Consider the following 15630-nt stretch of genomic DNA (forward strand, 5'->3'; position numbering starts at 1 on the left):
CTTACTTTCAGTTGCACCAGATTATGTTCTAAGGGTTAGTTTAACTCACGTATACCAGGAATGACTACAAATTTTATAGGACTTAGATATTTTGAATCTTGATTTGGGCTTCAAAACTGAATTTCCTCTTATTAAAGTCATATTGGACAGCAAATAGGTCACTGAGGCTGCCCAGCACAAGAAGTAGGTAGGTTTCCTTAAGGGAGAGATCTTTGAAGAGAGCAACCACTACTTTGTCTGAGATTGAAGAAAGAGAATGAGCCTCATTTGGGAAGCTACATGGGCAGGGGTGCCCAACAGGTTTGTCACCATGCTGTTGAAGATTGGCCATTCATTCAATTTATAGCGTGAGGTCTCAGATATGAGAAGGGTCCTCTCCATCCTCCTCTCCACCTCTGTCTGAGATTTTCAGTCTTGTCTTTGCGGCCTAGTCACATATGGAGTTATTTCTGGTCTTTCATGGTTGTGTCACAGGGCCTGGGAGGAACGAGTGAGAGGTTTGAAGTGAATCCAAGGAAAAGTGACCACAGTTAGCCCCTAACTCCTGCTGTTTGTTTTCTTTCAGTGTGTACCACTACCTTACTAGAAATCAATAATTCCCTCAGTCTTCTCCCTGGGAAACAAACGGGTACACACTAAAAAGAGTCAGCTTCACAGATCACGTGGACAGGGGACAGTAGGGTTATTGGATTTTATCTTGTGATTCTGTCAGGGAAGCCAAGGTTTTGACCAAAAAACTTTCATCTTGATGGTCCACAGTTCTCTCTTTACTTGGTATTAGGAAAAGTTTGTTTAATTTTCTGAAGATATTGTGAGTATTCAATAAATGATAGCAGCTGTGTGCTTAACAGTTTTCAAATGTCATACTTAGACTTACTTAGGTTTTAAATTTTCTTCTCAAATTCTCCAAATCAGTACTTATTACTTACAAATGATATCACAAATATTGGCAGTCTTAAATTCTATTTTTATTTCCTTATCAAATGCTTGTAGTTTTGTGTAGCTGTTCATTGTTATGTTCCTTTACAGCAGATTTTTAAAAATGCTCGCTGCCAGCACAACAAGGCTCTATGTGTGTGTGTCAGAGAGAAATGTTTTCAGAAAGAAAATGGTTTAGGTTTCAAAATACCCAAGGGAATTGTTATAAAACAACAGTGAGGAGAAAAAAAACTCAACATGATTTAAATACCTTGATGTGGTTCTTTTTTAATTTAAATTTTTCTTGTTAGGTCTTTTATTTTCTAAACAAAAGACCATTTTGTTCTTCATGAACTACTTTGGGCTAGAAAGAGCAACCAAGTTTCTTTTTTCTTTTTTGAAACTTGTAGTTGAAGCTTCTTCCTTTTTCCCCCATTCAGGTACCTAATTAAATGGAGTCATTTAGTTGATTTGTACTTGTTTTCATCCAGAATTCAATTAAAATTCTTTTAGCTGAGCTAGAGCCATTCGATTCTTAAACTAGGTCCAGGATAAGAGGTGGTAGTGAAAGTAGGAATAACGAGTGAAAGAATGTATTCCGTTCAGTCTTTGGGAGTTGTGCGGGTCAGGCCTTCTCCTGGTGGCTTAAACAGGGCCCTGTGGTACCACCCACGGGAAGAGGCTGGAGAGTGCAGGGGCCAAAGAGCGCAGACTCTAGTTAGGCTGCCTGAGTTTGAATCTCAATTTTTTTTTCTTTTCCAGCTTTATGAATCTCAATTTTCCACCCTTTACTTGCTGTGTACACTTGGGCAAGTTACTTAAGCCTTTTAAACCTCAGGTTCAACTATAAAATGGAGATTAATAATAGTGTCTGCTTCTTGGGGTGTGAGGATACAGTCAGATAATCACGTAGAGCGCACAGTATAATGCCTGGCACACAGGCTTGCTCAATAAATGTTGGCCATTACTATCTTTATTTTATTAGGTTGTTGTCAATACTTACACATATATTGTTCATCTTGATCTTTTAATATATAACAATATTGACTTTAGGTAACTTTGTGTTAAAAATCTCCTGTTATGATATATTTGAGTTAATAAAAAAAATTTCTTTTTTTGAGGAAGATTGGCTCTGTGCTAACATCTGTTGCCAATCTTCCTCTTTTTCTTTTTCCTCCCCAAAGCCCCAGTACATCATTGTATATCACAGTTGTAGAGTTGTAGCTTTTCTGTGTGGGACCCCGCCTCAGCATGGCTTGATGAGTGGTGAGTAGGTCCGTGCCCAGGATCCGAACCAGCAAACCCTGGGCCGCCAAAGCAGCAGGCACAAACTTAATCACTGTGCCACCGGGCTGGCCCCTGAGTTAATAAAAATTGAAACTGACATGGTAGAAACCATCATAAGCAAAGACAAATGACAAACTGGGGAGAAAATATATTTGTAATTTATTACACAGACAAAGGATTCATTTCCCTAATATATAAGGAACTACTACTCTATTAAAAAAATGGACAGTTGTAAAGCTTTTTATGGTGATATACTTCCACTTAACTGGGCTACAGATTTCGTGTCTCATATATATATATATATCCACAGAGACTACCAGGAAAACCCTAGATTGGAGAAGGGCTTGGGACACATACAGCTAAAGACACAGCCAAGAGTGTGTAAACAGACCTGAATTTTTCTTCCCCCCATAAAATAGCTCCCTCTGAGAAATGATCTGTTACTATCAATGGTACCCCCGCACACCCCACTTACCCTCTCATCCATGATTTTTCTTAGTTTTTCCTCTCTCTTTCTCCTCATCCAGAAAGTCACTGAGTCTTTTCTTTGTTTCATTAGTAGTATTTCACATCTGCTCCAATCTTTCCAGGCCTACTACTACTGTTTTAGTCAAGAGACATTCAATATCTCTCTCATGACTAAACTGCTATCCTGGTCTCCTTTTCTTTGTTTCTCTTGTGCCCTTCTCCAGTCAGCACAATATTCCACACATAGATTAATTTCCCTAAAACATGGTTTTCATCTTAGGCCACCAGCCTACCCGGAAGCCTTCAGTGGTTCCCCACCATTAAAGTGAAGTCTAACTTCTGAACCTGACCCTCAGGGCCCCCCTTAATCTGACTCACCCTCCTATCTCTAGCCTTAGTCTTTCTCACTGTTTCTCTTTAGGAACTCCTCAAACATCTTACCTGGTCTACTTGGCCTGGCCCACCATGCCTGTTGCTGCCTTCATGCTGCCCTCCCTCCTCCTGTTTGCTAAGTCTTATACTTGCCACAGGCTCAGTTTCTGCCTCCTCCAGATGGCTTTCCTAGGTGCCCCAGCCCTCAGTGTCCATTGTTTTCTTACCTCCCACTGCATTTACTGATTGCCTGTACCTCTCCTCTCACACTTCACCTTTGCCACCTATATTGTTTTAGGTGAACTTTTTTTTTTCTTTTTTGCTGAGGAAGATTCACCCTGAGCTAACATCATGCTAGTTGTCCTCTGTTTTGTATGTGGGTCGCCACCACAGCATGGCTGCCAACGAGTGGTTTAGGTCTGCACCCGGGAACCAAACCTGGGCCACCGAAGCGGAGCACGTGCACTTAACCGCTGTGCCACTAGGCCCGCCCCTACTATTTACTTTAAACCTAAAGCATGAGAATCTCCCTGACAAATCATGCTGTCTGGAGGTTATCTGCATGAGGCAAAGTGAAGTCAAAGTAAGTCACTTTCCAGCTCCTGCCTGTGATGTCTCCATCACTTGGAAACATAGGCACAAAGAGAAAAGTAGAGGCCCCATAGGCTGCTCATCCTTAAAAATTAACTTGTTCAAAGTATTATGAGTTCCCTTTTAGTTTTGTTTGGTCTCATTTTGTATTGCCCCTTTGGTTATGTCTGTTTTGTACTTAGAAGGCCTCAGTTTGCAATTCTATAACTCTGTCAGTCTCGTTGACGTGGCTTTCACTTAAAATTAATGTTCAGCAAAGGGATTAGCCGATAACTGTTTCGAGCTGTATTTCTTTATGCAAAAGGGTGGATATGGTTTGAACAGGCTGCCAAAGCCAGGAAGAGAAGTTAATTGTGTAAATCACTGCAGGCCAGAGCTGATCACCTTTCTGAAAGACAAGACAATGCAGCACACAATCTCTAAAGAGATCTTTGGGGTCAAGTTGATATCATGTTGAAGAATCAATATTTACTGGGCTTTATAAAGTTAGCCTTTAATGAACCCCAGGCATTTTGCTAAGCCATTAATTACAGGAAGAGGAAAGGCGGCGACAGTGACTGAAGTCCATGGCTGTGGAGGTTGTATAAAAATAAGTGAAGAGACAGTCTCTTGCTAATGTGCAAAGGTCCCACCTTTAGGTTCTACTCAGGCGTTGTTGAGTATGGGTATTGAAGGGCTTTCTTGGGATCTTATTGACATTTTAAGAAAGATCAACTCTTGCATCCTAACAGAAGAAGGTCTGTCTTTTACTCTTTGACACTCCTTATTTAAGCAGTGTGGCTTAATTTTCCTGGGATGAATTCTAAGGTCATTTTGGATTCTGCCTTATAAATATGCTAATCACAAGAGCAAGTCCCTCTCAGAGTATGGCTCATCCCTCCCTCTGACATGCTTGAAAGCTTTTAAAGTGAAGAATTATAGTGAAGAGCACTTACTTTAGGATGATGGCTTGAATCCAAGTCTAATGAAAGGTTTTTGATAAATATTATCATTTGCATGTGTTATATCATCCAATAGAAGTGTCTCTCTGGCTGTTTTGTGTGTATAAGTATTCCGTATTCCTCACTGGGTCGTCAGAATCATTTGTGGGTCAGGAACTTTATCTTCTGTTTATTTTAGTGTTTCTAAATAATGTTTCTAAGAAATGTTGTTGACTAGGTAGAGGGATATATTATATCAAATTTTATCCTGGCTGTAACAAAACTAGGACCCTACATGGTCAGTAAGTGAAAGTCATAGAAGCATCTTTGTTAGGCCCTGTGAATCAGTGTGTGGCCCCAGGACGTTTGTTACAAGTTCTTGGTTATAACTGCTCAATAGATAAATTCTGGGATTGACTTTTCAGACCTCTTTTTCTAGAGCATTTTGTCAGAGGAAACTTTAACATTAATCAGAGAAGAGCTGCTGTTCTTTCTCACTCCTGCTCCCATCCCTCCTCTCCAGGATCACTTTTCAGAGTAAATACTGAAAAGAAAAAGCATGAGAGGTTTGTTGCGATTGTTGTGGTGTTTTTACAAGAGAATCTTTTTTTGTGAGGAGATCGGCCCTGTGCTAACATCTGCCAATCCTCCTCTTTTTTTGCTGAGGAAGACTGGCCTTGGGCTAACATCCATGCCCATCTTCCTCCACTTTACATGGGATGTTGCCACAGCATGGCTTGCCAAGCAGTGCGTCAGTGCGCGCCAGGACCCGAACCGGTGAATCCCGGGCCGCCGCAGCAGAGCGCGCGCACTTAACCACTTGTGCCACCGGGCCGGCCCTTGACAAGAGAATCTGATGTTTAATATTTTCGTCTGTAATTTTCTTTGGATGTTCATTCTGGGTTTTTATTTTTCCTTTTCAGCTATTTGAGAACTTCTACTTTGGTACCCTAAAGCTCAATTCAATTCACATCTCTCAGAGGTTCACAGTAGACAGCTTTGGAAACTACGCCTCCTGTGGACAAGTTGACTTCTCCTGAGGTGGATCTTGGGAAACACTAGATATTGAACATCCTCACAAGGTGCCAAGGAAGAGTATCTTCATCTTAATTGCCAAGGAGGGATATGGAACTTTCCTGGTGGTTCCCCATGGACACCATGGTCTCTAAAGGTTGTCCACAGTCATCAGACTGTCAGCCAAGATGGTTGTGGGGACAAAGAGAACTTGTGCCTGTAACCCTCAGCTGGTTTATCTTGCACAGGGTCTACCATTCTTTCTAAAGCTCTTCTTTGGAAATGTACCTCTGAAGCCTGTTGGAGCTCAGATTCACATTATTTCTTATATACCTACTGTTTTTGCCACAACCGTTGAATTTGTGTTAATACTTTAAAAGAGAATTAAAGTTGTGTGCTCTTATAAATCTCTCCACCTAGATCAAATATCCATAATTTCTAGAAGGTTTGTATTTTTCCCTTCCCCTTGTACCCTAACTTTTAATCACTACCCAGAACTTCTTTTTTATTGTGGTAAAAAAATATAAAATTTACCGTCTTAACAATTTTAAGTGTATAATTCAGTAGTGTTAAGTTTATTAACGTTGTTGTGAGATATCCCCAGAACTTTTTCATCTAGCAATTCTGAAACTCTATACCCATTAAACAACTCTCCTTTTCCCTTCCCCCAAGCACCTGGGAACCACCATTCTACTTTCTGTTTCTATGGATTTGATGACTTGATACCTCATATAAGTGGAGTCATACAGTATTTGTCTTTTTGTGACTGGCTTATTCCATTTAGCATCATGTCCTCAAGGTTCATCCATGTTGTAGCATGTAACAGGATTTCCTTCCTTTTTAAGGCTGAATAATATTCCATCATATGTAGGTACCACATTTTGTTTATCCAGTCATCCATCAAGGGGAACTTGGGTTCCTTCTACCTTTTGGCTATGGTGAATAGTGCTCTCTGATTGTGGCTGTACAGATATCTCTTCAAGACCCTGCTTTCAATTCCTTTACTGCTAAGAATTTTATCTTTAACAAAATAACTGTTAAAGTTTTTATCTTTTGCTTTGATCTGCCCTTTTTCTTCTGAAGTTGGTACCTTTCTCTGTTTGTTAGATTGCTGTTCCTTCACGCTACCCTAACGCTCGCTTTCCCAGGCCACTGATGGAGTTGCAGTCTGTAGCTCTTTTCTGTTTACCTCTCAGAGCAGCAGCAAGAGAAACAGTGATGGGGCCGGCCCGGTGGCACAAGCGGTTAAGTGCGTGCGCTCCGCTGCAGCGGCCCGGGGTTCACCGGTTCGGATCCCGGGCGCGCACTGACACACCACTTGGCAAGCCATGGCAGCATCCCATATAAAGTGGAGGAAGATGGGCATGGATGTTAGCCCAGGGCCAGTCTTCCTCAGCAAAAAAAGAGGAGGATTGGCAGATGTTAGCACAGGGCTGATCTTCCTCACAAAAAAGAGAAACAGTGATATCAGCAGGACTGTGCAGAGTTCCCGGGGAGAATGTCAGCCGCAGACCCCACCCATCAGTCCTGCCACGTGCTCTGCTGGGGAGCTCCAACCTCACTGTGACCTCTCATCTCCCCCTCTGCACATCCTTTCTCCCTCCAGGTCCTCTCTTTCTTTCTCTTTCCTTCATTCCTTATTCTTATCTTGATTCTTACTTCCTGTTTGAGAAATCTAATTCTGAACCCCGTGTATTAAGGTCACTACATAGTGAGGGCTGTGTATAATGCTCAGAGATTTGTTTATCAATGTGACTGCACAGATCATTTGGGAATAAATGAATTTCCAAAGTAACTGTTTTTTTTTTTTAGTATTATCATGTAGTTTTAGTTTGATCCCCTTAGTAAGTGTGTGTTGGGATACAAGGTTGCCATTACTTATTCACTGGCATAGCTATATTATTCATCCAGGATTTACATATTGGTGCCTGCAGGATTGATTTTTCCCAAAAAAGCTTTCTACTGGTAATATTCATTTTTTATTTAAGTTGAGATTTTACCTCACTCACCTCCAATTGTTAGATGGCAGGTGGGAATGAGTGCTCCCAGGGATAGCACTGAAGAGCGAAGTCCACTGTGGAATTCAGTACCCTCATCTCATCTCCTCTCGGTGCTGCTTTTCCCTTCCTGGTTTCTTTCTGACAACTGCCATTGGGCAGTCTTGGCCAGGAAGTAAAGATGTCTTATTTGGGGTATCAGAGATTTATGACTCATGTTTTCAGTTAACTTTTCAGAAAGTTTTGTCTTTGGAAAATGTAACTTTTTATATCAAATGCTAAATTTTTAACAGAATTGGAAATTCTCTTATTTAGTATTTAGAGATAACTGCGCATTTAAGGACATAGCGTATTGTTAAGTAATTTTACACAAGTTATTTGTCGTTTTCACTCTTATTCTCTCACAATTATACAGTGGAGTTTTCCAGAGGCTATGTGACATGTTGATATTATCATTCTGATAGTTAGTGGAGCATGTGCTTGTGTATTTTTGTGTTTTCTAGAATTTCGTAAGTTGGTAGGTATTGGTAGAATTGGAAAATTTTTAAATTTATCTTTTAAATTCTCTTTCTAGAGGCCTAGAGACAAATTTTTGAGACAGTATAGCTCAAAAGAAACTACAGTTTTAGCTGCTGTTGTGGAAGAAGTAGTAACAAGTAGTTTCGATGTAGAACTTTTATCAAAGAGCAACAGTGGTAGAGAGCAAATAATTTTTGATGGAGCTAAAAGAATTTTTCAAGATTCAGGGTTCCCTCTCACCAAATTGTAAGGGGGTAAATGTTGGAGGATTTGCTACCGTGTCTATAATCAAATCTCTCTTCATGTTACCACTTGCAATTCATTCTGCACTGAAGTAGAGTTAAATTGCACCTAACATTGCTCCAGTTGGTTTTTGAGGCACTGACTTCACCCTCAATTCATCTAAGAGGAGGAGGGAAGAAATCTCTCACCACAATTATTACACAAGATCTGTGTAGTTATATGAGGAACTTTGTTATGGAGAAAATTTTGATTTTTTTTGGAGGGGGCACAATGAGTTTACCCCCAAATGAACTCCATACCCACGGTAGAGACGTGATAATTGTTACTTATAATGGTTATTTTGTAAGTGAGCTCCAGGGTTTACTAAATTGGACATTGGTGAGAATCCAACTTCATAATGACACAAAGCTTGGTTCAGGTTGCTCTTGCACTGTGCTCTTTTCTGGAGTGAAAGGGAACCTGACGGCACCAGAAGTGTAGGCCAGAAGTGTAGTGAGTTAAGGAGCTTTTCTCAGACTCTACCTCGATGCCTACAGGGAGCATGGATATCAAAGCCCAAGGATGCTATAGGTGAGAAAAGGGCTGCTGTTAGGGTTTTTCTTTTTAAATTTTTTATTAATAGCTGTATTTTGTTAATAAAATGCTCTTTTTGGGGGGGGTGTTAAGGAAGATTAGCCCTGAGCTAACATCTGTTGCCAATCCTCCTCTTTTTGCTGAAGAAGATTGGTCCTGGGCTAACATCCGTGCCCATCTTCCTCTACTTTATATGTGGGACGCCTGCCACAGCATGGCTTGCTAAGCGGTGCGTAGGTCTGTGCCCAGGATCCTAACCTGCAAACCCAGGCTGCTGAAGTGGAGCACGTGAACTTAACCACTACACCACTGGGCCAGCCCCAATAAAATGTTCTTTTAAAGAAAGATAAAATAAGATCATTTTGTGAAAAATCATCAAGCTTTATGCTTTTTTCAATGTATATGTTATACTTCAATTTAAATGTTTGTTTAAAAAATAAATTTCCTTGGGGCCAGCCCGGTGGCGCAAGTGGTTAAGTGCGCGCTCTCCGCCGCGGCGGCCCGGGGTTTGCTGGTTCGGATCCTGGGCCTGCACAGATGCACTGCTTGTCAAGCCATGCTGTGGTGGTGTCCCATATAAAGTAGATGAAAGTGGGCACGGATGTTAGCTCAGGGCCAATCTTCCTCAGAAAAAAGAGGAGGATTGGCATCAGATGTTAGCTCAGGGCTGATCTTCCTCACAAAAAAAATAAAATAAAAAATAAATTCCCTCATCTGGAGGTTACTACTTCCTATGCATTTAAGCACATGTAATATCATTAAGTAGTTTTTCACAAATAATAACAGCTAATATTAGTGGAATGCTCACGTATGTCATTTATTTGTGTATTAACTCATTAAATCTTTTTTTTTCTTGTGAGGAAGATCAGCCCTGAGCTAACATCCATGCTAATCCTCCTCTTTTTGCTGAAGAAGACCGGCTCTGAGCTAACATCTATTGCCAATCCTCCTCCTTTTTTTCTTCCCCAAAGCCCCAGTAGATAGTTGTATGTCATAGTTGCACATCCTTCTAGTTGCTAGATGTGTGGGACGCAGCCTCAGCATGGCCGGAGAAGCAGTGCATCGGTGCGCACCCGGAACCCGAACCTGGGCTGCCAGTCGCGGAGCGCGCACACTCAACTGCTAAGCCATGGGGCCGGCCCGACTCATTAAATCTTTATAACAGCTCACTTAAGTTGGTATTATCATTATCCTCATTTTAGAAACTGAGGCTTAACAAGGATAAGATATTTGCCCGAGGTCATACAGCTTGTACCAGTGGTTCTTAAAATGTGGTCTCAGGACCCCTGGGAACCCCTGAGAATGTTGGCGGGGGGTGCAGGGAGTGAGGTCCACACTATTTTCATAAAAATACTAAGGTAGTATTTACCTTTTTCACTCTAATTCTCTTGTGAGTGTACAGTGGAGTTTTCCAGAGGCTACATGACATAGTGACATCATTACTCTGATGGTTAATGGAATAATATGCTTGTGTATTTTTGTGTTTTCTGAAATTTTATATATTGGTAGGTTTAGGTTATAAATATGTGTTTTTAGAGATTAACTCAGTTTGATCTCAGTACTTCTACTGTGTTCTTACTAGCTGTTTTCAGTTATACCTGCTGCTGTTATGGGCTGAATTGTGTCCTCTGAGAATTTGTATGTTGAAGCCCTAACCCCCTAGTACCTCAGAATGTAACTGAATTTGGAGATGGGGCCTTTAAAGGGGTGATTAAGTTAAGGTGAGGCTGAGGCAGTTAGGATGGGCCCTACTCCAATCTGAGTAGTGTCCTTATAAGAAGAGGGAATTCAGACACACAAACATTGGTCCCCTGGCCCCCAAGATCAGCCCCCTAGGTCTGTCTCCAAAAAAGTTTGGTGATGACATCACCAAGTAACTGGTGATTGGAAGGGTCTGAGGATTATAATGAAACTGACCATTCAGAACAGACAGGCCCAGACTGAGGTAGTTCCAGATCATCACAGCCCTCAAGGAACCAGCAGGAGACAGAAAGAAGCAGAAAAATATTAAGCACAATGGAAATACCACTTTTGATGAGATTGTCAACATTGCCTGACAGGTGCAGCACCAATCTTTAGCTATGGAGCTCTCTGGAACCATTAAAGGGATCCTGGGGACTGTCCAGTCTTTGGGTTGCAATGCTGTTGGCCGCCACCCTCATGACATCATAGATGACTTCAACAGTGGTGTGGCGGAGTGCCCAGCTAGTTAAGAACGACAAAGGAGGGCCGGCCCCATGGCTTAGCAGTTGAGTGCGCGCGCTCCGCTACTGGCAGCCCGGGTTCGGATTCCGGGCGCGCACCGACGCACCGCTTCTCCAGCCATGCTGAGGCCGCGTCCCGCATCCAGCAACTAGAAGGATGTGCAACTATGACATACAACTATCTACTGGGGCTTCGGGGGAAAAAAAAGGAGGAGGATTGGCAATAGATGTTAGCTCAGAGCCGGTCTTCCTCAGCAAAAAGAGGAGGATTAGCATGGATGTTAGCTCAGGGCTGATCTTCCTCACAAAAAAAAAAAAAGAATGACAAAGGAGGGGCTAGCCCGGTGGCATAGTGGTTAAGTTCTTGCACTCAGCTTTGGGGGCTCAGGGTTTGCGTGTTTGGATCCCGGGCATGGACCTAGGCATTGCTTATCAAGCCATGCTGTGGCAGGTGTCGCACTGTCTTGACATGAGTACAGCCATGTTTGGCCGTTCCATTGACCTATAGCCACCAGCACACAAAGAAATATAAAGCTGCTTTCTGTGTGGTGGGAACTGGCCCATCTCCCACGGAGAGAGTTGCAAGTTGTAACATTTCAAGGCTCTTTGGGCATCGTAGCTTGAGACGGACTGGCCATCTGTGCTGGGCTGGGACAATAGCCAGGGAGAACAATGCACGTACACAACTGCTGGGCTGGGACAATAGCCAGGGGGCTCAGTGCACGTACACCACTGATAACCATTTGTGCATGGCAACACTAAACACTTGCTCTGCAAACTCTGTAACTGCTTACTCTGGAAATTACTGATGCTATATCAACTGCTGGAAACTGAGGCCTGGTGATAGTCTCACCTGTGGAAGGGACGCCTTGCCCAGGACCTGTGATGATGGGATTCCCGCCCAGCCTTGTCAATTGAATGGACTCTCCCCGGCAGTGGGGCGTGGGTGTTGTGAGTAACCGATCTGCTGTGTTCTCTTTTCCGTCAACCTGGTGTTTCTCTTTCCGGTTGATTTGTGTCATTTCCCTTCAGTTGATTTGGTGTTTCCCTTTCCGATCGATCTGATGTTTTTCCCTCTTATTATATGACCTATTCGAATCTGCTGCTATCTCAGTCGATCTGGTGTTTCTCTTTCTGATCTATCTGGTGTTTTTCCCTCTTATTATTTCACCTATTCAGATCTGTTTGCAGACTATCGCCTTTACTCTCCTCTATATAATAAAATATACCTTCAGTCCATTTGTTTGGAGTGGAAAGTTTCTTTCACATCTCCGAACGAATCCCCTGAACCTCTCAAAACAGCCACATATAAAGTAGAGGAAGATGGGCACGATGTTAGCCCAGGGCCAATCTTCCTCAGCAAAAAGAGGAGGATTGGCAACAGATGTTAGCTCAGAGCTAATCTTCCTCATCAAGAAAAAAAAAAGAATGACAAAGGAAAGTATTTCAATAAAGTATCATTTGACAACCAAAAAAAAAAAAATCAGACATGTACATGCACAGAGGAAAGACCATGTATGACACAGCAAGAAGGCAGCCATCTGCAAGATGAGACGAGAGACCTCAGGAGAAACTAAATCTCCTTAATCTTGGACTTCTAGCTCCAGAACTTTGAGAAAATGAATTTCTGTTGTTAAGTCACCCAGTCTGTGGTATTTTGTTATGGCAGCCCTAGCAAACTAATAGACTTGCTATAATGCAGAAGCTCATCTACCTGTCTGCTTTTGAGCCATACATTTAAAATATTTGCAAAAATGTACAACAATGCCACTCTTACTAATTTTTGGGGGGAAAATATAGTTGTTTTTCATAAAATATATTATTTTGTTAATATGTAATGGACTCAGTATTGTTATTTTTTTTCTTTTATTTTGGTGAGGAAGATTGGCCCTGAGCTAACATCTGTGGCAGTCTTCCTCTATTTTGTATGTGGGACACCGCCACAGCATGGCTTGATGGTGGTGTGTAGGTCTGCACCAGTGATCCAAACCTGTGAACCCTGAGCCGCTGAAGCAGAGCATGTGAACCCAACCACTACACCACCAGGCTGGCCCCACAGTATTGTTATTTTTAAGGTAAACATTTTTTTAATTCTTAGGTTTTTTAGGAAGATATTTTTTTAGAGGAGTTTTAGATTCACAGCAAAATTGAGAGGCAGGCTTAGTTCTGTTTTCAAGTACTGTAAATTATATCCATATATCTCTCATAAACAAAGGTTCTTTGGGGTCCTCAATAATTTTTGAGTGTCCAGGACTCCTGAGACCTGAAAGTTTGAGAACTGCTGCACTTCTTCCAAATGAGGTCATATTATACATGATCTTCTATAATGAGCTTTTCTTGCCTAGCAATATGTAGTGGATCACTAGTTGTCAAGATACAGATCATTATTTTTAATGTCTGCACAATAGTCCATTGTGTGTATGATAACTAGTTGGTCCCTGACTAATGGATATTGAGTTGGTGTCCAGGTTTGGCTATTATAAACAATTCTGGATTGTGAATTTGTCTTTTGATGCTTGTGAGTTCATCTAGAAATAAGATTAAATGGTTTTAAAGACGTGATTAAATTTAAGTTTCTTATTTGGAAACTAAGGTTTCTTCCTCCATTTTGTATTGCTAAATATTAAATACAAACAGAAAAACACATAAAACATATGTGCCGTTTTAACAAATACACCCAACGGTTTGGGGGCCCATTGGTTTGAAAAGGCTGACCTGCTAGTCTCTCAAAATTTAAGAAAACCTGTTCTTCTTTGTAAACTATAATTATTGTCCCTTTTCTACAACTCTTATCCCCTCCTCTGGAAATCTGGATTCTCTCTCTAAATGGCTTTACTATTGGCTTCACTAACAGGCCTGGACTGTTGTCGATTTGCTTTCAGCACAGGGCTAATATGGACCCAACTTGAAGGTGCCACAGAAGGCAAGTCCTACTGGGGGAGCTGCCCAGGAGTGTGGGAAACATTTTGACTTTCAAAGGTCTGGAAACAGCTGTTGTTTAATTGATGGGCATCTTGTCAGGGCCTTTCTAAACTCTTTATTGGGCAACTTTAGTAATTCGAGAAGACCAGGGACTTCATAAGAGTACTGGAATTGAAGAGCTATGATATTTAGGATTTACCTCCTCAGTGCCTTGGAGACATGTAATTAGCTATGCTAAAAGACTAGGATTGAGGTGGTGGAATAAGATGGCAAATTTTAGTAGATGGGACTACGGGACTTCATAGCCTTCTCTTCCCAACCTGAGGGAAGAAGAACTAGCTTTTTTTTAAATGCCCACTATGCCCAGGCACTTAGTATGTTATTTTGCATGAATTTCACAGCAATCTTCTGAGATAGGTGGTATTATCATTAATTTATAGATAGAAAATAGATTAGGTAATTTGCCCAAGAACCCAGCTAGTAAGTGGGATTCTACCCCCAGTCCATATGACAACAAACTGTGCTCGTGCACTATACAGTGCTGCTATACAAGCCGGCAAGCATATAAACCCGTGCCTTATTTACTGCAAGACGAAGACATCAATGGCCAGGGCCTAATTACAGCGACACCTCTAAATCCAACTGCAAAGGAAAAAGAAATCACGGAAAGGGCGCTATTGTTTTCTGTGTTCCCAAGGGGACCCCAGCCCAAGCCAGTGAAGCATTCAGAATTCCCAGGCAGGCCAGACTCAGCGTAACTACAAACCTTACAACCTGTGTTTTTTCCTACCGATTAAGATCATGTTTTTCATTGCCTTTGATTTTTTTTTTTTTTTTAAGATCAGAGCAACCAAGTCTTTTTTATAAAAACACAATCTAGGGCTTGGGTCCTAAAAGTTCAGTATGTTTTGTCCTGTCAGATTATCTGTTTCCTCTTCAATTTATTTGTAATGTAAACCTCACCCCATTTCTGCTCTGATCTTGGGACTGTGCCCAGCCTCCAGCCTTCCCAGCTGGTATGTCAACACATTTTTAAAGGCAATGATAAGGGTCATGATTGAACAAAAACTAAACACCTCAAACAAAACCAGCTTCCCGCCCCTCCCCCCCCTTCCCCAGCGACTTATTAAAATCACCTTGAAGTAAAACCATGAGCAAATGTGCCTTTTCCAAATTGGCAGCCTCAAGACAGATGAAATGGTCGGACATTTGCCTTTTAGGGTTGCCCTAGGAGGAGCTAACACAAGGGGTGGCAGCCCTTAAACAGATGCTTGGGGAGGGGGACATCTGCCTCTGTTGCACCAGTCATTCAGTGCTCAGGCCTTGCCTTGAAAAGAGCATGTGGGGCTGGGGAGCAATAGTTCTGAGGCAGGCAGTTGTATGGCTTTTGTCTTAACGAAGCCACCCATCACTGTAGAGCCATAACTCGCAGGAAGCCAGCTGTCAGGGCTGTGGCGCAGGCCCTCTGCGTGGGAGGCAAGGGGAGAGAAACAGTGTCTGTGGCCAAACTCCTTTTGAGACACCTGAGTCTAGTTGGCTTTGTAACCCTAGAGTTTTGTGTCTTCTCCCCACTCCCATCTTCCCTGGGGAGACCCCAGGGCC

At 42.0% G+C, this 15630-nt stretch overlaps 1 protein-coding gene across 6 annotated transcripts in view; it reads left to right on the top strand.

The window, feature by feature from the left end:
• ASCC1 (activating signal cointegrator 1 complex subunit 1) overlaps positions 1 to 6121 on the top strand; it is a 101491-nt gene extending 95370 nt beyond the window's left edge. For 5 of the 6 annotated variants that reach the window (XM_014784885.2, XM_087432050.1, XM_087432049.1 and 2 more), the window contains one exon: positions 5480 to 6121. In XM_014784885.2, the coding sequence (XP_014640371.1) occupies positions 5480 to 5596 (117 nt within the window). In that variant the 3' untranslated portion in view covers positions 5597 to 6121. The remainder of the gene's footprint in view (positions 1 to 5479) is intronic. The other variant, XR_015552459.1, reaches the window with a different exon arrangement.
• Positions 6122 to 15630: the final 9509 nt, after the last annotated feature.

Source organism: Ceratotherium simum, chromosome 6 (assembly GCF_057802395.1).
Source record: "Ceratotherium simum simum isolate JZ-2026a chromosome 6, ASM5780239v1, whole genome shotgun sequence".
In the NCBI taxonomy this organism is placed as follows: Eukaryota; Metazoa; Chordata; class Mammalia; order Perissodactyla; family Rhinocerotidae; genus Ceratotherium; species Ceratotherium simum.